The 22,636-nt window shown below is 39.1% G+C and overlaps 1 protein-coding gene across 1 annotated transcript in view; it reads right to left on the reverse strand.

The window, feature by feature from the left end:
• bean1 (brain expressed, associated with NEDD4, 1) overlaps positions 1-20,118 on the reverse strand; it is a 46,798-nt gene extending 26,680 nt beyond the window's left edge. Inside the window, exon 1 of the mRNA XM_084736044.1 lies at positions 19,847-20,118. Coding sequence (XP_084592170.1) covers positions 19,847-19,871 — 25 coding nt within the window. The 5' untranslated portion in view covers positions 19,872-20,118. The remainder of the gene's footprint in view (positions 1-19,846) is intronic.
• Positions 20,119-22,636: the final 2,518 nt, after the last annotated feature.

Genomic DNA, 22,636 nt, shown 5'->3' on the forward strand with positions numbered 1-22,636 from the left:
GGCATTTGCTGCGTGTGTTTTTTCCTACATGAACCCAAGGAAGCAGGAACCTTGTTTCCAAGGCAGCATTTAGTTTCTCTCTCCAACCAAATCTCTCAGTACTTTACTCTGTAAATTACAACACTAACACTGTGGAAAATATTAATTATTTAAAAAGCTTAAAATAACAAAATTAATTAAAGAAAATAAGAAATAATATAGCATAAGAGGGAAATGTGGCATACACAGTAACACAGTTAATATGAGGTGACTCTGTGTGTTTAAGAAACTTGTTAAAAGTGAGTCAGACCTAAAATTCTAATCAGCTAATGTACAACATTTGTCACATTTGACACTGAAGACTAATTACGCTGGTTGCACATAACAATCAGTATCAATACGGATAGAGCAGAATGCTCATTAGGATACATTAACATCATTGCACGTCTCTGACCACACAGCTGGATTTGGATTTTTAAGCCAATCAGCCTAAGTGGTATTGAAAAACATCTCTGCCACAGCATGCAGTCATTTCTCAAACTTTTAACGTGCTGCTAAAGTTTTGAAATATAATTTTAAATAACACCATCAGTGAGCGTGCAGTGTGTTTGTTTTTCACACATCTTCTAACCTAACTAAAGTAATAGATTTGGTCTTCAGTTTTGTTCTCCATATGTTCTATGTTTCTTGTGTACTCTTCCTCTTGTTTGGAACTCAAAATTATAAAGCAAATTTACACTGATGAACCTCTTAAAAGATGTATGTGGCATCTAGGGGATTGAGATCTAATAAAAGAGATGTTTGACTGTGTTATGGACACACACTATGTTGTTTCTGGTGCATCATTTTATACTTAATGATCATTAAGATTTACATATGTGATAATGCGTTTATTGTTGATCTTAAACTGGGTTATGAATCGTCAAAAGTGAGCTTTAAATGAGCTAAAACATGAACATCTTTTAAAAAAAATGGAGCTCAGAGGTAATAAACTAAGACCATAAGACTTTAAACATGTAACATTCCTGATCAGCATCTTTTTATTTGTTTCCTTCTCTGCACCTGAAAGTTTGCGTCCTCTTCCTGTGAATTTCTTTACCATGTTAGATGCACTCTGAGTGGTTGATTGCTATGTTGATAAAAGAATGTCAGGATCATATTAAATGTATTTCTTAGAGTATTATAGTATTTATTTATAGTATTTATTCTCAGAACACTTCAGAACTTCTAACTTGAAGTCTTTTGACTTAAAATGATCAGTTGAATAAATGTTCTGTACAGAGTTCAATCAACTTTCTTCAAGAAACTCAAGATTCTGAAGAAACACAATCAGGATATTAGCAAACTTCCCAGCATGCATCTCATGAGACCTTACTTTTTATAATTCGAAGAAAACATATATGATGGAAACTTGCTCTGTCTCTAAGATAAACTTTAAACTGACTTATCTGACTTAACTGACTATCTTAAGGTTACTGAACCTGTTTTCCCAAGTACAACTTAATCGCTATCACATTTATTTGAGCAGAAAATTTTATGCGTTTTGAATCATTAAAAAATTCAGTCAATTTAAATTTGTAAGGCAGCCCAGACTGTAGCTTTTCAGATAGTTTATTTTTACAGTGTGGGCATTAATCAGTCCACAGGCTCAGTGCAGAACTGGCCTGTTGGACTTGTCGCCTGGTTTCTTTTGTCTGTCATGAGGCCAAGAACTTTTGTGTATCACACATTGTTTCTTTGCTAATCAGACAGAAGGCCATGAATCAAAAAACTGCTGTGAGGAGCGGATTTTTCTCCGCATTCAACGATGAAAAGTTGGCACTGGACATCTTTAGGGCCTCCAACATTTTGTTCATTGTTCAGTAGAGTTGAGATGATTTAATGTGTATGCTACTGCAGAGTTTTTACATCCAGCAGTATAGGGACGCTGCTGGGGCTCAGCTGAACTCTCCTGAGTCATACAACCTGTTTTGTGGTTTTCTGGAAATCCCTCAGACTGTACCTGACCTGAGCTGGATTTGCTCAGAGAACACAGTTACTAATTAACCTCTCAGCTGGTGTTGTCATTGTTCCATCACGACATTATCCTTGTTTGATATTTGATCTGAAAGAAAAAGTCTTGTCTTGCTTACTTTTACTTTTACTTTCTGAATAAGAGCATCTGCTAAAGTTTTAAGTTCCCATGAAGGCAAAATCATACATTTTTATCACATATGTATTGAGTTATACGTACATCACTGTTCACCAGTTTCTGACCCATCAATGACAAAAAAAAATCTTTTTAGATATTTTTAGGGCATTTTAATGGTTTTTTAGAGTTGGTCTTTTCCTGGAAAGTGATTAAAAAGTGATGATCCTGCACTCAGAGGTGTTACTAAAATTTTGTGCAATAAAGTGCTTTCTTGCTTATGATCCTGCCGGAGCATGAAACGAAGGATACATTCCCTCTAAGGAGTTCCAGGCCTCCCTGAACAGAAGCACAACTTGATCATTTTATTCAAACTGGATCATATTATATTTTGAAAATATTTTCCAGTTTCCCACTCACTCCTAACTTGTCAGGTAGCAACCTTTTCACACTGTTAATCACATGTTAAAAACAGCTTCTGGACTCATCAGGTTCAGATACAGCAGCTAAAGTGTACCCTCTGTATCAGATGCTGAGGGGTGGTTATAAGTCAAGTCAGATAATGATAAAATGATTAATTCCATAATCATTCCTCAGACCTATAAGTGCATTGATGCGAATATACCCTGTGTTTTCTCGGGGCATGTTTTCTAGAGTGTGTGTTCAGCACAGCAGGATGACCTCCAGTCTCCGATCCCTTTGGGATGCCAGAGATATTCCACTGCTTGCAGAAACAATGTTGTTCCTCTTTTACTGACACGTGAGCAGTCTCAACACTAAAAATATCCCTTTCAGAAAGACTCAAGTAAAACATGACTGCATCTATTGAGCATGCAAAACCTAAATACAGGGAGGGAGGCACGACTGTACGGTCATGGTGTGCAATAAAATGAAGAGAATATTTTGACAGATGAGAATTTTTGCAAGATTGCACTGATTATGACATTAAAATGATCAACACCAAAGCTTGTGTATTGTATGCAAAATCACAAAATTTACAACTGAACATGGGATCCCTAAACTAAAATTTTACAGTAAAAGACGCACAGTATCTTTATTTGGAGATGATGTAGTTGTGGCTGGGACACAAAGTGACAGATGTTATCCCCTCACTTGTGTAGCGTGCTGGAAAAGCTTCAACCTTCCTGCAGCCTGGTCAAAGGACAACACAGAGCTCAAAGAGAACATCACTCTCTCACACGCACACCCTCCTGCCTCACTGTCTTTCAGTGCTGTCTTTCTGTCCCCCCCACCTTTTCTCGCTGTGATCCTTCCTGTTGTTGTATCGAACAGATACTCGGATGTTTTTGATGTTGGTGGACGGAGGACATTGGCCATTAAACCTTCATGTTACATTACCACTGGAGCACGGAGAGGAGGAGGAGAAAAAGAGGAAGGCCCTGGATGCAACAGTGAAAATCCCTCCCTCCCATGGGGCTGGAATATCCTACTTTTAACTTAAAGGGATAGTTTGTAGTATAGATAGTTTACCTTGCCATCAGGCAGCCTTTTCTAATGGGAAACCACCATTATATAAGTATCACTGTCTCCAAACCAACCAGACTCCACTGGCAAAATCAGTAATTTTACCTCGCAGCATGGGAGTTGCTGCTCTTGACACAGCCTCAGTCTGTTAGTTTGTTTGTGTTGTTCTGTGACTTTTCCATTTTAACAAGTTAGTTCAGATTCACCAGAATCACACAAACAAACTGACAGATTGAGGCTGGGGAAGATGAGCAACTCTTGTGTTCTGCAAGGTAAAATTACTGCTTTTGCAAAAGGAGTCTGGTTGAGCAAGAGAGAGTGAATTTTGGCTTATATAACATTAATTTCCCATCAGAAAAGGCTGCCTGACTGCAAAGTAAAAGCAGTGAAAATATTCTAAATGTAGCGTGCACTTAAACTGATACTGATTTGTTTAAGATTGGCCTTTTGTGCCCATAGGTCACCTTAAAACCATAATTATAAAATAGTACATTCTTTTGTTTTCTTTGTATTTTTCTGTTCAAACGGTACTTTCAACATCATTGTAAATGAGGGCACTCTCTCAATGATTTGGGATAAAATAAAGGTTGAATGAATGAAAAATGAAAAAGTTCTGTCACTTATGTAATGTCTTAAAACAAAGTCAACATTGACTCAAGTCCTGCGTCTGTTTGACCCATCCATTCACCCCTCCTCATCCAACTTTCTTGCTCTTTGTACTACGTCACTTTGACTTTGACGGCACATCAAAGCATAATGCTAGAGGGATGCCTCCAGAAAGGATGCTACAACGGTACATACAGCATCATACTCTGAAGTAAGGGCACTGACCAAGCTGTCATATTTGACGTTGGGGGTGAGAACGGGCTGGTCCTGCCATGTCTGAATAAGGGCACGGTCACATGTGCACAATACACATATTCACTAACTCACATCCTCAGCTAATGGCTAAGATGTGTTTGTGATATTCAAGCGATGGTCACTTCCATGCATTTGCACATATAGGACCATGTACTGTGGATATAACGAACATTTGTATAACAGATGCATGTGCCTGAATGACAGAAAGTCATGACTTTCACAGGTAGATTAAGTCTGTAATGTTAAAGGCTACTCTGTAATTCCTGCCTTAAACATTTATGTAAGAGAATGATTTGATGATACTTAAAATGCACTTGGTTGAAGTGAGTGGACTATTTGTATTAAGCTACTTTCCCCTGTGTACAGTGGCTGGCAAACAGTCAGCTGATTGTGGCTACATACAGATGAGTCTGAAAACATCACAAGTGAGTCAGACCAACAATGATATTGGAAAGCATAAAGAAACAAAGATATGCCTCTAGCAAGGTAAACACATATTCAGAAGACCTTGTAATCCTGTGTGTTCACTGTGAGTTTCTATGAGGCCTGTGGAGGCTTTACACACACTGCTTCCCTCAACCTCAGGCCTGATGCTGTTTCAAGGTTGACAGCTCATCAAAATGAGTGACAGGTGCAGCGGTACGAACCGAGTGACAATGGATAGAGAGGGTGAGACGAGTCATGCACTTTGCTGACTCCTGGCAAAAAGTTGTATGCTGTAAATCATAGGTGATATTTGATGTTGACAGAGGGTAATCACATACAAAAAAATGGCAAATGTGAGCAAAGCATCACCCTGCCTGCATGACTGCAGATAGAGCTCACTGTATTTTTTTCATTTGTCTTTCTGTCTTAAAGATTTAATACTTGATCATACAAGTATTGTGTCACTGGATGTTCAACAGCTGCTGTGTTTATTGCAGAAGGATGGTTCTCTGGAGAAAATGTACTGTTTTAACCAGGCGCATGGGCCCCACCTAATATCTTATCTTTCCCCTTGGTGCCTTCCAACTGGATTTAGAAGGTGATTGGTAGTTGGCTTATTAGTATGATGGATGGATAACTGAATGTGCCTTCTGGGTTCAAGGCCAGGGCCACAGGCCCAGAAGTGACTGTTAACATTTCTTGTTGGAAAGTCATTCAGACGACTCCAGAAAGAGATGGAAAATGACCACACAAAGATACAAAAAGACTATAGAGAGATGCAAAGTGAGCACACAAAGACAAAAAATGACCACAAATACAAACAAAACAACCACAAAAAAGATGCAAAATGACCACTAAGACCTTCATACCAGACAAACATGAAAAATGACCACAAAGAATAAGAAAACATCAAGAAATAGAAGCAAAATTACTATTCGAAAATGTATGAACTAACCACAAAAAAACACAAAATCCAGTGAATTTTCAAAATAAAAGACCCCATGCAGATTTCCAATACAATCATGAAGACGGACAGAAAAGAATTTATTTAACCACGTAGCCTGCTTATCCATGGTAGAAGCACAAAGAGCAAGGAAAGGAAAAATCTGAGCAAGTAAACGTGATCAGGCGGGCAAAACGCTCCGCTGCTGAAATGCTTCTGAAACGCTGCTGGTGGGGCTTGCAGCCGTGTGGAGAACGGATCAGAATCATAGCACAGATGTGTCGTGCTTGGTGGAATCAACCAGTAAGACACAGACCAGTAAAAAGTGATACAATATAACCACAAAGAGACATAAAACAACAATAAGGAGGTGCTAAAATGACAGCTGATATTTCCTAAGAACTGGTGCTTTAAATGTGTGTCTTTTTTTTGCCATTTTATTCACTTCTATAAAACTGTGCCCCTGGTCTGGTCCACTATTCAAACATTTCTAAAGTTACCCCTGATTTTAACTGCATGTTTTGTGGTTGTGAATGAATACATCTGTCTGAATGTAACAGCTCTAACGTTCAGTCACAAAATAAACAGTCGCCCACTGAGCTGCCAGGATCCTCTGCTAGCTAAAACCTCAAAGTTTACTGGCATCAATGTAGGTTAACCTGTAACAGTCCCGTGCTGCGCTGGTATTCTAAGTAAAGTAGTGCCTTCATCCTGAGTGTGAAACACACACGCACACACGTATCAGTATCAAATTAGGATGTGTATTTAGATGAGGTAGTATGTGGGTCACAAAACATCACTGGTGTGCATGAATATGGGTCAGAATACATCACACATCCCCTTAATCTCTCTCTCTCTCTTTCTCTCTCTCTCTTCCTCTCTCTCTCTCTTCCTCTCTCTCTCCCATGTGGGATGGATGGCAGAGAGACAGATTATCACACCCTGCTGGCCCACATTCCTCCCTACCCCTCGTTTAATCATCTACCCCTTCCCCTCACTTGTTCAGCTCCCACCGTTGCTTGTTGTTATCGTTGTGGTCACTTGTTTGGATTTATCTCCATAAAACAGTCGCTGACCTGCTAATCAGACCTAATTCTGATTACATCACCACTCATGAATTATGGGAATTATGATGCAGCAGTATTAGGTTTTCAGTGAAGTGTTGTCACATTTTATAACACGAGATTATTCTGTTTTGTTGCGACTATTCCATATGTTTTATATCTGATTTGTCACAGCATGTACACAGAATAAATGGACATGGACCACACAGAAAATAAACTTAACTCATTAAAATGTCATGTAGGAAAATAAGCTAAAAGATTTTCCTCAAAAAGTGGGAGAGTGTTGGGTTGCATTCAAACCTGCACATTGGCATGATTTTTCCTTTACTGGGATCTGGACCAGTTTTTAGTTAGTTAGTTCATGGTGAAATCTGCTTGCAGCTGTTGGCGGAAGAAGGAACAGAAATGTTTTAATGAGCAGGTGCATTGGAGGGCTGAGAGGTTTAAAGGGAGTCCTGTGGTCTGATTGTGTCAGACTTAGAGAAAAACCTGTTTAAATAAATAAAGGTGTGTGAATAAACGTGTGTTTCTATTTAAAAGAAATGCACATATAAATCACTCATACTCAATGGCATTTCTGTCGCATAAACCAGACTGAAAATAAATCCTGCAGTATATCCTTCTGTGATTGGTCAATGATCTCTGTAAATCCACGCTTGATTGATCAGTAAACACTGCAGATCAAGTTATGATTGGCCATTACCTGTGAAATGTCAATAGGGGTTTGTGAATGAGATAGATTCAACTCCAAATAGTCAGGGAGCACTTTAAATCCAGCTATGATTGGTCAATCAAGACCTCAGCAGTGCACTGTATACACACACACACACACACACAGAGAGAGAGAGAGAGAGAGAGAGAGAGAGTAGGTTACAGCGCTGTGTGGACACATACATGTACACACTTGACCATTTCCACTGAGGCCATCTGCTAAAATGTGCTGTGATTACTGTTTTCACCAGAGAGCGTGGGGCTCAGATGTATCTGGGGACAATGTGACTAATTTCCTGTTACTGCCACCTCGCCTCGCTACAAGCCACAACACAACACCTGTCCTCCCTCGCCCCTTTCCTCCTCTCACCTCGCTAAGAACAGCTGGCCAGATGGAGCAGAATATTTCTTTTTTCATCTAATGAAGTAGCACATTTTATGTGGATACTAAATGTTAATAAACTGTGAGTCAATGAACAGCTTCCCTACACCTGTCTGCAATAAAGCCATAACAGCTGGAAAAAATAAACTTTCTTGTTGGAGAGATTATCTTCTATTGGTATCTTTCTGACTGCTAGGTAGATAGTCCTTGTTAGCACTCAGTTTACACTGGCTAAGCCTGACAATTCCTCTCTTATTATTGCCAATTCTGTCATGGTTTGGGATTCCGGTTGGTTGTTTCCTGTTTTATTTTGATAGTTTCTGTTCCTCCCTCATGTGTTTTGGTTTTACTTCCTGTCTTTGTCTGTGTTCCCACCCTTTGTGATCTCTGATTGTTTTCACCTGTTCCTGATTGCCCTCACCTGTGTCTTGTTTTCCTTCCCCTTCCTAGTGTATTTAATCCTGTGTCTTGTCCTCTTCCTTTGTCGGTTCATTGTCTCTCTCACTCGCTCGCTTGTTCTTGTCTCCGTGCTTACCAGTGTTCCCTAGTGTTGTCTTGTGTATGTTTTTTTTTTGGGTTTATTCGCCTGGCCTTGTTTTTTGGATTCATCTGCCTTGGTTCCTGTAAGTTTTGTTGACCTTTTGTGGATTAAATATCTTTTGAACTCTCCTCTCTGTCTACTATTCTCTGCATTTGGGTCCTCCACTTTGTCAGACGTAACAAATTCCATAGGTCTTTGTTTCCCTCAAAACCCTGGGTGTCATCCTCAACAGCACACTGTCCTGAAGCACATATTTTCATAATTCTGTAGCACTGTTTGCGCTGCCACCTCACAGATAGGAGCGCCTACGCCTACCTGTTCTGTCGGGGACATTATTTTCCTGACTGACAGGTGTCTCACCCTGTCACATTCAGCTGACGTTTTTGGACTTGTCTTGCCCATCCTGCAGACTTGAGAGCATCCATTCAAGTAAGTAGCATCAAGTAGCACAAGTAGCATCACATACAGACATTATGCCTCTTTTTTTCAATTTCTGAATTGCCTCTCTGCATGAAAAGGCAGAGATGCCCCTACACTAAATGCATGCTGGGATTCACACCAGCATCACTACTGACACCTTAGCAAGTAAGTAGAATGAAGAGACTTAAGCTGTGTATCAAATTCATACACCATAAAAAAAATCTACTTGCTCTTTGTGCTCCATAAATGAAATAAACTTTAAACTTGAAAAACTAATTCTGGGCAGTACGTACTATATACTATTGTGTTAGCAGTTAGTATACAAAAATATTAACATACTTCACCATCATATTCTAACAGGAAATGATACAATATGTTCATTTGGTGCTGGCTCACTGCAACCCACAACTTATTGCATTTTCTCCCAATAGTTGTAGTCATGGTAACCCCAAACCAAACTGTAATGCTTTCAGAGCGTTAAGCATGTATTAAAAACTGTTTTCTGAGTGCGTCAGATACAGCAGCCAATAGTACCTTCTGCCTTAGTATCAGTTGTGAGAGGCGCTGACATTTCATTTCATATGTGATGAGTTGGGATGATAATAAATTGGCCACGCCCACACAGAGACCACCACAGCATCCTGGATCGAGGCGTTGCTCTTGACAGGTGGATCGTACCCTGAGCTGACAGGACACGAAACACAAAACTCCAGGTTGATGGACAATCAACCTGACGTAATTTCAAAAACGCACTACAGAATCATTTCCTGGGTCTGTACATGTATCGCTGTCTATATTGCTTCCTTAGTTTTTATCCTATTTTATTATTAATTTAATGATAATAATAAATTTAATAAGTGTCATAGCAAAAAATTCAATTAGGAGCTTCTTTAGAAACTGTTTTTTAATATATGTAAATGTATTACTATGTTGTTGTTTTTTTCTTAACAGCACCATGGAGTTTCAAAGTCTGTAAATTTGTCCAGTAAAATAGAAGGGTCCCTAACACATGGCGACTGAGACTGATTTGTTGAAAATCTGTCTGTTTCTGCCAACCAACCGATCAGACAATCTGCCTGAAAGTGTTTCTATCTGTTCGTCCATCAGGTCACTGAAGGAGGAGGATTACATCCAATCCAGTAAGTGCCGGTGGCTCATGGCAACTGGAGCAGTCTGATGAATAGAAGCCAAAATAGTCATAACATCATATCACAGAAGCCCATTTCAGACAGGCCTCTCCCTTTTGAATTATACGACTGTGATCTCTTTCTCCCCCTGACCCTCCTCGACTCACACTTACGCTGTCTGATTCTGCCTTTCTATGTGTGATCCCCTGTGAGGCTCCTGCCCTTTTCCATCTTTCTTTCTTTCTCCCTCTTTCTTTGTCAGAAGTGCTGTGTAGGAGATAATGAGGAGGGAGAGAAGATGATGAAATAGAGGTGTAGAGGGGTGGGAGGAAGAGGTGATGTTTAATTATGTTAAAACAGCTGCAGCACACAGCCCTCTGTGTAGCCTCTACCCCTCTGGACACACACACACACACACACACACACACACACACACACACACACACACACACACACATTTACAGATTCTGAACCATGTTGCATAACATGTTGTAGTTCAAAGTATTGAGATCGCAATATTGTAAACATCAGTGCATCCGTCTGTCCATCACAACCAATTGACAGTCATTTTTCTTTTACATATTAATTTTTTCCATTTGATTTGTAAAAATGAATCCATCTGTACTCCAGTCTCTCCTCAATCTGTCTATCCAGACATTTCCAATTCATTCACACTGAAGAGCTGATTAAATATTTAAGCTGTTATCCCTTTATTCTCTCATCCATTAATTTGCTGCGGAAATTACTGATTAAGATTTTATTATATTCAGAAGGAGCGTACTAAACTTGATGCACACTTAAAAAAAAAGCACTGTAAAAAATAGTTGAGATAATTCAAAATTTCAGGGCAATGGACTACAATAGATTTTTCAGCTCAGGTTGTTAAGTTTTTAAGTAAACTTAAACTTTTGCTGACCCATAATCTTTAGTTACTTTTCTTCTTTAGATAAACTTGAACCTTTGGGTTTAAGCAACTTGTTCACAGTGAGTTGTGAACCTGATTCTTTTTTTTTGTGCCTGAAAAATTATGTACTTTTAACTGAAAATATTAACTAAATCAATTTTAACATTTTACATTTTAAATGCAATATTTTCAGTTTCTAAAACTCAAAGATTCAAGTTTATGTAAAGAAGAAAAGTTAATTAAACTAAAGATTATAGGTCAGCAAAACTTTTTCAAGACTTAAGAATTTGACTCTGACTCAAAACTCAAAAATCTATTGTTGTCTATTGCCTTGAAATTTTGAGTTTTTTTTTTTGTTTTTGTTTTTTTTTCATTTTTACAGTGCACTACATCATTTGCATTTCTCAAGAATTTCAGTGACTCATTATATGTTCAAGAGGTGATGATCTACATGGACTAAGAAAATTGTTCTTTACTCCACATACATCATGAACCCTTGAATACAAAAATGATTCATTGAAATTGTCTTAAGAATGTAAATGTCTTAGTGCTTTTTATCCAGAAAAAAACTGCAGTTTTCCCCTTTACTTGTGTTCGTCACAGGCCCGTTCTGACTATTCCAATATAGCAGTGATGTTTACGTATGATCCAAAGGCCTATGTGGCGTCTAGCTATGTATGACTATGGGTTTACCCCCCATGCACTGGCACTGGACATTGGACATAAACTAAAGTGCTGCTTGGAGGGGATGAAAACTTATCAATCTAAACAGATTAACTACAGTGTGGTATGTTTTGGAAAATCTTCAGAGTAATACTGTCTTGTGAGTAAATATTACATAATGTTTCGTAGTAAATAAGCTTAAGTTGTATGGTCCTTTAATGTTTGATACGCTACATATCCATCCATCCATTCATGGCGACATTGAACAGCTGAGCCAATACGTCCATTTCTAAATGACAGAGCTAATGAACTGAAGAGGAGGATGCAGCGAGTGGACTGAAGTCAAAGGGAGCCAGCGTTAGTCAATATTGGCACCGAAGACATTAGCAAAGACATTTACCCTTCACTTCTCCTTCCTACCCTCTCCCTCCCTCCCTCCCTCCCTCCCCTTTTTCTTATCCTCTCAAACGTTCCAAGCCACCTCCCTCAATTTCTCTCTCCGCGCCTCTCCTTTCCTCGTCTTCCCCTCGAGAGTGATGCTGTTTCCCCTGACACCCATTTCACTTCCTATACTGTACCTTTCCCCCCTTCACTGCTCTCCTTTTTTCATCTATATCTCATCCTTCTGTTCTTTTTATTTCAGCCATGCTCCATCACCTCTGTCCCCTGCTTCTACAGGCATTTTATTCTAGACGAATGAATGGATGGGTAGAACCTAATGTTAAGGGTTATACCTAGAACCATCTATGAAAGGTATCACCTCGAACCCCCTTTCTACAGAGAACACTTCTATTGTGTAATGGTTTCCAAGAACACTCTCTGGAGGTTCTGTCAGGAACTTTTCCACCCTCTAAAGGTGCTAGCAAGAACCCACCCAGGGTGTTCTACTGAGAACCTTTTTATATTCCAAGGGTTTTATCTAGAACACACTGAGGAGGTTCTTCTGAGAACTTTTTTCAATCTACCCATAGTTTTATCTATCTACCCTTGACGAACCCTTGATGAAAGAGTTCTTCAAGGCTTTCATCAATCCTTGAAGAACTCTCTTCTAAAAAAGGGTTCTTTAGATGAAAGAGGCTCTTAATGTGGTCCTTTATCTTAAAGATTAATTGACGAACCCTTTTTTCAAAAAGGGTTCTTCAGAGGTTGGCCCTATAGCTCAGTTGGTAGAGCGTCCCCCCCATGTACTGAGGCTGTTAGTCCTCTGCAGTGGCCGCTGGTTTGACTCCCGTCTGCGGCCCTTTGCTGTGTGTCACCCCCCCCTCTCTTCACCCTGATTCCTGTCTGCTCTTCAGCTGTCCGATCCAATAAAGGCAAAAAAGCCCAAAACCTATCTTAAAAAAAAATAAAGGGTTCTTCAGAAGCAAATGGTTGTGGATATAACGTCAGCCTTTCCAGAAGAACCTCATCCATCCGTCCATCTGTCTAGATAGATGGATAGACACACTTTTTCTTTGATACTCGTTTTCCTCTAAACACAGGGGCACACACACAGACACAGACACACACTTGACCACCTGTGGTGTGTCTTAATTGTCTATGGGTCCTGACGGGGGGTTAGTGAGGTGGAACAGCTTTGGTATTTGCTGACCTGCTGGGGCGTGAAATCTCCCTGCATATGCACCAGCCTCATATCCATTTAAATAGATTTAAATAAACGACCTTACACTGTGACTAGATTGAACACGAGCACGGACGGGCGGACGGATCGATGGACGGACAAAGAGAGATAGGCGGATGAGATAGAAGGTAAAATGCCGTTAAATGAAGTTTTCCCTCCCATTTCCATAAAGCATGGGAATGTGATGATTGATGGCTCGGTGGCGGGAAGGCGAGTCATTGTGGCGCATCGCTGATAGATGGATAGAAGATGTGTGCAGCGAGGGGGAACAGGAGGAGATTCCATTTCAGATATGCACTCATCTGATGCACACACATGCCAGTGCTCTAATATGTAGATTGTGTTTAGCCTTTATCTTTTGCAGTGATATGAGAGGGTGAAGCCTGAGTGCACACACACACACCAGCACCCATGGGACCTCTCAATTAACACTTATTGTGTACAGTATATGGTGTGCCCACAAATACTGATTTGTTTAAATAATCTGTCACTTTTTATGACACTGTCATTTCTTTATTGGTCAAGGTCATGACTGATTTCGAGACACCATGTATTGGACTATAACACCAGCACATGATAACAGGTTTGTTTCTTTGTTTGTTGTTTTAACAGCTATGTGATTTCTTAATTTTAGCTTGAGCAAGAAAATAGCTTAACAAAACAGAAAAATGCACTTTAGTTTAAATTTCGAAGTTCTCTACACACTGATCCTTTAAACTTTAAAGGACCAGTATGTAGAGTTTAGTAGCATTTAGAGGTAAAGTTGAAGATTGTAACCAACTGAGTACATTAGTACTTTAACATCTGCCTCACCCTCCCCTTCCAATTGTGCAGGAGAAATTACAATGACCACAAAACTTGCAAAAAAAACCCCAAAACAAAACAAAAAAAAAAACATCTAGACCTGGTCTGGGTTACTGTAAAAACATGGCGGTGAAAGATGGTGGCCTAAATATATATATAAACAGTTTATTCTAAGGTAACAAAGACACTGCTATATTCTTCCAAAAAATTCCTGGGGACAGGGTCAGTAAGAAAAGGTAATTTAGGCACTGTAAAAAAGGGTCCACCTAAAAAAAAATCAGTAGTGTACGCTATATTTAGATATTTCCACTGCTTTACTTTGCCATCAGACAGCCATTTCTGAGGGGAAACTGCCATTATATAAGCCAAATATTGCCCTCTTCAAAGCAACCAAACCCCATAGGTGAAATCAGTCATTTTACTTTGCTTAGCATGGATGTTACTACTTACATTGCCTCATCCTGATAGTGTTTTTTTGTGTTATTGTGTGCCTTTAGTGTTTTAAAATGATAGTTCAGATTCACCAAAATCATACAATAACACAAACAAATTGCAATTGTAGACCAGCAACTCCCGTGTTCTGCAAGGTAAAATGACTAATTTCTCCTCTGGAGTTTGGTTGGTTTTTTAGTATGATGGCTGCCATTAGAAAAGGCTCTCTGGCAGCAACATAAAGTGGTGAAAACATTCTAAACATAGCCTACACTTAAACTAATATATTCTTTTACATACACATTTTCAGGTGGCTAAAATTTTGTTGCAGACATCGTGGTTCTCTCTCTGCTTCTCCAAACCACCGTCATGTCAGCTGGCATCTAATGTAGGTAATACACTGATCAATATCCTTGCTACCTCATACAACCCTACATCAAATAATCTGAACTTTCCCTTTAAGTCAGTTGTTTACTTTGTAAATAAAATAAAATAAAAATGACCTTTGCTCTCTTCAAAATATGGAGACAGATGTGGATGTTTATGCTGACAGTTGGGGACTACATACCCTTCTCTGGGGCATGGCAGCAGCGACCCGCGGGCACAAACAGCTGCCATGTGGTACACATCAGCCTCCTTTACACACTGCAAAAGCCCCAAAAGGTGGGTCAGGATAAAGTTTTTAGAACCCTTGTGTAACCGAGGAATGCTGACTGATTTTTTTTTAACACAACCTTGCTTTGGGTGGGTTCAAGATGACCCATATGACTGCTCCAAAAGCAACTCACAAGTGTTTGATGTGTCTGATTTGCCATCTGATCTCAGTAGTTTAGGCTTGGTTGTGTGTTGGCAGCACACATACAACATGCGAGTATGTTTTAGATCTTGATCTTGAGTCAAAAGTCCTAAACTTGATCTAGAATTTTGAGTTTTGGACAAGTTATCACACGTTTCTTTAACCTAATTAAATGAGAACAGCAACAATATCTTCATGCTTTTGTTGCTACTTTGTCCTTGCTGCTAAATTTTCCGTTCTGGCTTCTAACTCAATCAGCGGACTGGAGGCATTCTCACTTTTCAGTTAAACCAGTCAGACTTCGCCACAACCACATTTAACCAATTGTCTTATTGCTGTCAAACTTAAAAAGTGTTACTTTCTCTGCTGTTGTTAGTAATTTCAGTGTCTGATTGAATTGACCCACCTTCCCCCAGTTCCACTCCAGATGTCATCAGAACCAGTTCTCCATGGGTCTATCCAGTGATTTCATCAGAAATCTCCATGTATTAAATTTCTTTATAGCTTATGACATGACCAGACTATTTGACGGGTCGCCGCCCCCCTTGTTAGCACAATAGCCAAAATTTATTGGCCTTGTCAACCTGCCATCCCCCCTCTCCATCCCCTAGAAGCAGAGAGAGTTGCTCAGTTGAATATGTTAGTCTAGTCTGCCTAACTAATTGATTCTTTATCTGACTGAGATTTGTATAATTTATCTATGGCCATGACAATGGCTCCGAAATATGCTGTGCTGTCTCTGTCTCTGTCCGTGGTGCTGAAATAGCAGACAGATTTAATTGCAACTTTTTTCTCTGATTCCTGCCCCTCTGTATTTTTTGTCTTAAACATACAGAACTCTTAAAACTTATTAAAATTATGGCATAGCCGAACTATGGGGTCTAGTCACCAAAAACTCCTCACATATCTCTTCAGCTTTTCCTATTGTGCACATTCAGTCAAAAAATATACTTAATTTCTCTTTGACTTTCTTTCAAAACACCATAGCAGCAACCTCCTGTAGCAATACCAGCTGAACTACCTTGACCAATCATTACGTAAATATGAAGGAGAGTCAGTTAAATACAATTTTATCATGAAATTATGAATGTTTCCTGATATTCAGGTTATACTTTCACAAACTTTTTTTTTTTGATTGATAATAAATAAAAGTGGTATGTTTATTGTTCTTTCATCCAGAAATAAGAGATGGACGTCCTATTTTTCTGTCTTCTGCTCTGTCTGATTATGACTGGTCCAGGAAAACTTTATTTTCTTTTATCTTAAAGAGGATATCAGGTCTTAAAAAAATAACCATATTTGTGAAATTGATTGATTTAGTGAAGTCTGAAATTATCTCTATTTAAGTTAAGTTATATATTTGTTTCTGTTGTTAAAATGCAGTTTGAAAATGGTGAAATAAAGGAACAAAAATAACCTCTTGAATATCATTACAATGTGGGATACTTTAAAAAAATTCAGATTTTAAAAAGTACAACACAGCATGGAGTTACTGAGCTGCCTCAGTTGTGTTAAAATACTACATTTTCCACTCTGGTGTAACGTCTTGTCCTGACTGAATCTGCCATGGTTGCAACCAGTCTTTTTGTAGGATTATACAGGACTGTGTAAAATGTCAACCTATACAATGAGCTGCGTGGAGGAATACCTTGACATATCTATACAGCTGCCCATGCCAAAGCTTTTTATCTGTCTCTTCACTCTGTTCTTTTATTCATCATTCTATTTCTTTTCCTGGGAGGGACGCACTGTTGGTGGAGGTCTAAACGCCCTGCAGCGGACGGAGGGATTTCAGGTGTCAAGGGAGAGACAGAAAGAGTCAGAGAGGGACGTGAATAATAGATCAGAGAGGGGAAGAGAAAGTGGGAAAGAGTCGGACGGAGAGAATTAGGGAGACATAAAAGGTGAGAGATGGAGAGAAAGAGACACAGATATAAAGAGGGTGTCAAAAGGACAGAGAGTGAGATAGGGAGGACGCCTGAAAGATGCATGGCAGTGAGAAAGAGGAGGGAAGCAGGATTGACAGTTTTCTTGGAAGGCAGCCGTGACGGGAAGACACACACATCTATAAAAGTCATGCATCTGTCCATCCATCCAGCTATCCATCCATCTGCTCATCCATCCATTCCTCCCTCCTTCAGTCTCTTCCTCCTCCTGCCTGCAGTGTGGTCAGGAGGAGTTGTTGCATAAGACAGCGATTCATCTTTTATTGAGAAGGGAAGCTTCCATAAATATGTCTACCTTGTTCTCTGGAGTTTAAAAGCTCAACCTGTAATCCAGCTAAAAATAAACAAAGGATACCCACAACAACAACAAATCACGAAATACTGTGGGAGCACACAGGACACGACTTCTGTTTCTTTCCCACAGTATTTCACAAGAACCACAATACAGTACAATATCATACCATACAATATAATATCACATGGCATGATTTCATGGTACGACACAATTCGACGCAATACGATACAACTTTATTGTCAGTAAAGACTAAACTAAAACTGAAAGTCTTTTTGTTGATAACACAAACGGACAATCATAGAAAAGGTGGACTGACGTGATTTTAAAGGCCAATTACATTATTATTGTTGTGATGCTGCCATATCAATCTATGCTGATCAAACTGATCAATATTACACTGACTGATAACCCCGACTATAAGAGCGTTTTTATATTTCTCAGTGTATTGCTTTACCAAATTAATTAACTTTTTTATTTTTCAGAATGTTTTTATGTTTATTTAAAGTTTGCTTGTTTCAGTTAAGTTTTTATTACTTTCAATATTTGTTTTAGTCTTGTTTAAATTACTGTACTAGGGGGAGATCTTCGTCAGGCATTACAACACAAACACAACCCTTTGTGAAGGCCACAGATTCACTGTCATGTAGACATCCCAGTCTCAACTGCTAAATTTATTCTCTGTATATTTTTATTTTGTAAGTACACAATATTGTTGTTGTTGAGTTTGTTTTGGGGTTTGTTAGGTTTTAAATTTAGTTTTAATTAATTATAATAACCTTGTATGTGACTGCCCAATATTCAACATGTAATATAGTGTGTAGTAGGTGTCAAGTGATGTGTCCTTGTGATTATAAATATTTATTTTACTTCTGTGTTTACCGCCCTTCTGTTTCCTGTGGTAATCTGCAATATGGGCAGCACGGTGGTCCGGTGGTTAGCACTGCTGCCTCACAACAAGAAGGCTTTGAGTTCAAATCCCCTGGGGGTCTGGGGAGTTTGTGGCTGAGCAGGACCTTTCTGTGTGGAGTTTGCATGGTGTCTGTGTGGGTTCTGACGGGGTACTCGGCTTCCCCCCACTGTCCAAAGACATGCAGGATAACAGGTTAATTGCCTATAAGTGTGAGTGGTTGTCTGTCTCTATGTGTCAGCCCTGCAAACTGGTGACTGTTCAGGGTGTACCCTGTCTCTCGCCCAATGTCAGCTGGGACAGGCTCCAGGCCCCCCATCAGGATAAGTGGTTATAGACAATGAATGGATGGAATCTGAAATATGTCATTTACTCAAGCTCTTTTCTTTAGATTTAAAATACTTTGGAACTTCAACAGGAAAAAAAAGTTAAGTGTAGTAGGATGGTAATCATACTAGTGTGACTGGTTTATTGGGATATTTAGAATATTTTCCCTGCTCTACCTTGCTGTCAGACTGCCTTTTCTGACAAGAGGCTGCTCCTGTAAAGGCCAAATAATGCTCCCTCCAAAGCTACCAAACTCCTTAAAGAAAAACAGTAATTTTACCTCTCAGGACGTGGGCGTTGCTGGATTTCCACTGCTTTGATCAGTTAATTTGTTTGCGTTATTTTGTCACTATGGTGAATCTAAACTATCCTTTTAAAACACCAAAGTCAAACTATAACACAATCAAACTAACAGATCAAGGCAGCAGTAGACCAGCAACTTCTGTGTTCTGTGAGGTAAAAACCCATTTTTCCCAAAGGGGTTTGGTTGGTTTGGAGAGGGCAATATTTGTCTTATATAAGGACAGTTTATCATCAGAAAAGGCTGCCTTACAACAAAGTAAAGCAGTGAAAATATTCTAAATATAGTGTACATTTAAAGTGATACTGAGTATTTTAGGTGGACCTTGTTTTAGGTGGTTAAAATCATTTTTCTGCTCACCCTGTCATGCTGATCACCATCCACTGTAGATAACACACTGACTATCAGTAGTACCTCAAACAACCCCACTTCAAAACATCTCAACTATTCCTTTACAAAAACAGTTATTAGCAATCACCAAATCTAAGATATTCCTCTTTGCTCTTTCATTTTGAAGATTAGGTTTCATCTGATGCTATTTTTCATTATTAAATTACTGTAAACATATATACATGTCTTTCTATTTTGCTGCCTTGTAGTCTTGTTTTCCACATGATACTCAGAAGAAGCTTTTTCTTATCACATTACCTTACAAGAATCAAGTTTACTTCCCTCTTGGTTTCAACAGAACACATATATTTAATACCAGGAGATTAATTAAAGCACAAAAACAAACAAACAAAAAAAAAAAACAAGGAAGAAAAAAATAGTGTTGTTCCTTACCTGAGCAGATCAATTTCATCAGCATGAACCCCTGTTCACAGTGTTTCCTATTGGCACATCTCAACAGGCAGGAAGCCAACTTCAACTGGTCTCTACCCACAGTGCTGCTGCTGCTATATATGTAACTACAAAGACACAGAGAGAGAGGAGAGAGGCAGATCAGTGAGCGAAGACAATGTGTGGAGGGAGCGGGCCTAACGAGAGCAGGGAGAGAAAACAAACAGCAGGCAGGTAGATGAAGAACGAGAGAAATAAATGAAGAGAGCGAAGGAGAGGGAAGGAGGGAGGGAGGGAGGGAGCAGAGACTGATGTGCGAGTCACAACCTCCAAGCCCGGCTGTTTATAAAGCCCCAGGCTGTGTGTGTGTGTGTGTGTGTGTGTGTGTGTGTGTGTGTGTCTAAGTGTGTGTGTGTGAGGCAGTCAAGTGGCCACCCACGCCACAATGTGTGTGAATGTGTGTGTGTGTGTGTGTGTGTGTGTGTGATTTGTACGTATGTGTTCATTGCTCTTTCCGGAACATGGCCACAGGGTTCAAATGTTCCAATCAATACCTGAAACACACGCACACACACACACACACACACACACACACACACACACACACACACACACACACACACACGCACACAAATACATATACTCAATACTACCGCTTTGCAGCACGGTCGTAATGATAGAACTACTACTACTAAAACTAACACTGCAATAATAAAAGATGATGATGATGACGATGATGATAAACATTACTGAATGAAAAGAAGACCAGACCATGAACACCCCTTAAAGGGACAGTTCACCCCAAAATCAAAAATACAGATTTTTCCTGTGGTCTGTGGTGCTGTTTATGCATCTCAAATGTTTTGGTGGGAGTTAGTTTTCACGTAGATGCTACTGTTTTTGTCTAGGCAGAAAGTAGTTCCTACGTGAAACTGCTCGCAACAAGGTCTTATAACTGAATTATAATATGGCTGTCGTGAAAGAGGCACTGGTTTGGAATAAACAGAAACATGCTGCTTTGTTCATCTGTGCCATCCTGTGTGCCAAAACTTCTTAAAAAAAAGAGGCACTGGTGTATATGGACTCGCAGGTGTCCAGATGTGGACAGTGTGAGACAGTGTCCATGTTACAGACAGAACTGGAGGTAAACTAGCTACGTTTTACTGTCCATATTTTTGGTCCACATGACGCCTCATGTCGCCATGACACTTTCAGACGCTGTGTTTGCCACTGTCTGATTCTAAAATGAGTCTCAAAGTTGGCTCAAATCATGCAGAGTACACCCAGCTTTATGAGAAATAAAGAACTACACATGTAAATACATGTCTGCTCGTTCTAATGCATTTTAAAGTAACCTTCACCTTCTTTGAAACAAACTCAACAAACTGCTGTCAGAGAAACTGGTTTTCATGCACTGTTTATTATTGATTCAGGAGCTGTTTGTGCAGTTTATAGGCTGAGTTAAATAGGGAAAGGTCAACTTTATTGTGACATACACAATTATACAAAGTACTATTATACAAACCCATTCAATTTCTGCATTTAACCCACGAAAACTCAATTTTTAAGCCAGCACCTTAGTTAGGGGTACTGACAGGAGAGTTGACCTAATAAATATGTTTTTGATGGTGGAAGAAACTGAGCCACCCAGAGAAAACCCACACAGGCCTGAGGAGAACGTGCAAATTCCACACGGGAAGGCCGTGTCCGAATCAGGATATGAACCCACAATGCATCTTGCTGTGACTCATTAATGTGACTGGGTGTTACGATCCCTGATGATTCAGTATTATACTTACCTGAGTGGGATTGTTTTTGGAAGTGACCACTATATGTGTGAAACCAATGGACCAGCGTGCCGCCATGAATCAGTTAGTGGACTTCCTCCATCGTTCATGTTATGGGCTGTCACAATATCAGGCCAAAATAATTCAAGTTAATAATATAATAATATCTGTAGAAAATCTGTAATCTAATTAAATGATATTATTTAAGTGCATACAGTATCTCTAAGATGTACTGGATTCACAAATTATCATGTGTATTATTAACATGATATCAATATTTTATTTTTTTTAAATATTCCAGTTATTGTCAATACTGGTATTTCATGACAACCCTATTTCACACCACTCTGCATTTATACATCAGGTTGTCTGCCTTGGCATCGTCCACAAAACATCCTCATCTCCAGGCACCAGTCAATGACGCTCACTATTAATACTGGACTTATTTATGGATTTATTGGAATGGGATTTTACTACATTAGTATTGGAATGCTGTAAAAATAAAGTATTTCACTTTACTCAAAGAAGTTGGTGTCTGTGTTGCCTTAAAACTTTAAGTTGACTGAATTTGAAAAGACAAGTTGAGGTAACTTTGTAATGATTCAAAACTTTTCCAGTCAAATAAACTTCTACTATCTACTATTCTACTATCTCAGGAGTCTCAGGTGACTCTCAATCAGTGCATGCTGGGAAGTCTGTTAATATCATCATCATCATGTTTCTGTGGAAGCTTAGTTGATTGGACTTATACACTCACAATACATTCATAGGTTAGAAAATTCATGTTTATAAGTTCAATAAATACTAGAAATTTTAAGTTGATAACTTGAATAAATTTAAAAAGTTAATTTGACTAAATTTCTGTATGATTTTTTACAGTGGACCTGTTGTTGGATCATAATCTCATTGTTGTATTTATCTGTTTATTTCCGGAAGTTCAATCCAATGAGAGGTTTCTTGTTTCTTTTGTTTCTTCCTCATGCACTAAGGTTTTTTTTTAATGTGC

This window comes from Lutjanus erythropterus, chromosome 14 (assembly GCF_056507025.1).
Source record: "Lutjanus erythropterus isolate fLutEry1 chromosome 14, fLutEry1.hap2, whole genome shotgun sequence".
In the NCBI taxonomy this organism is placed as follows: Eukaryota; Metazoa; Chordata; class Actinopteri; order Lutjaniformes; family Lutjanidae; genus Lutjanus; species Lutjanus erythropterus.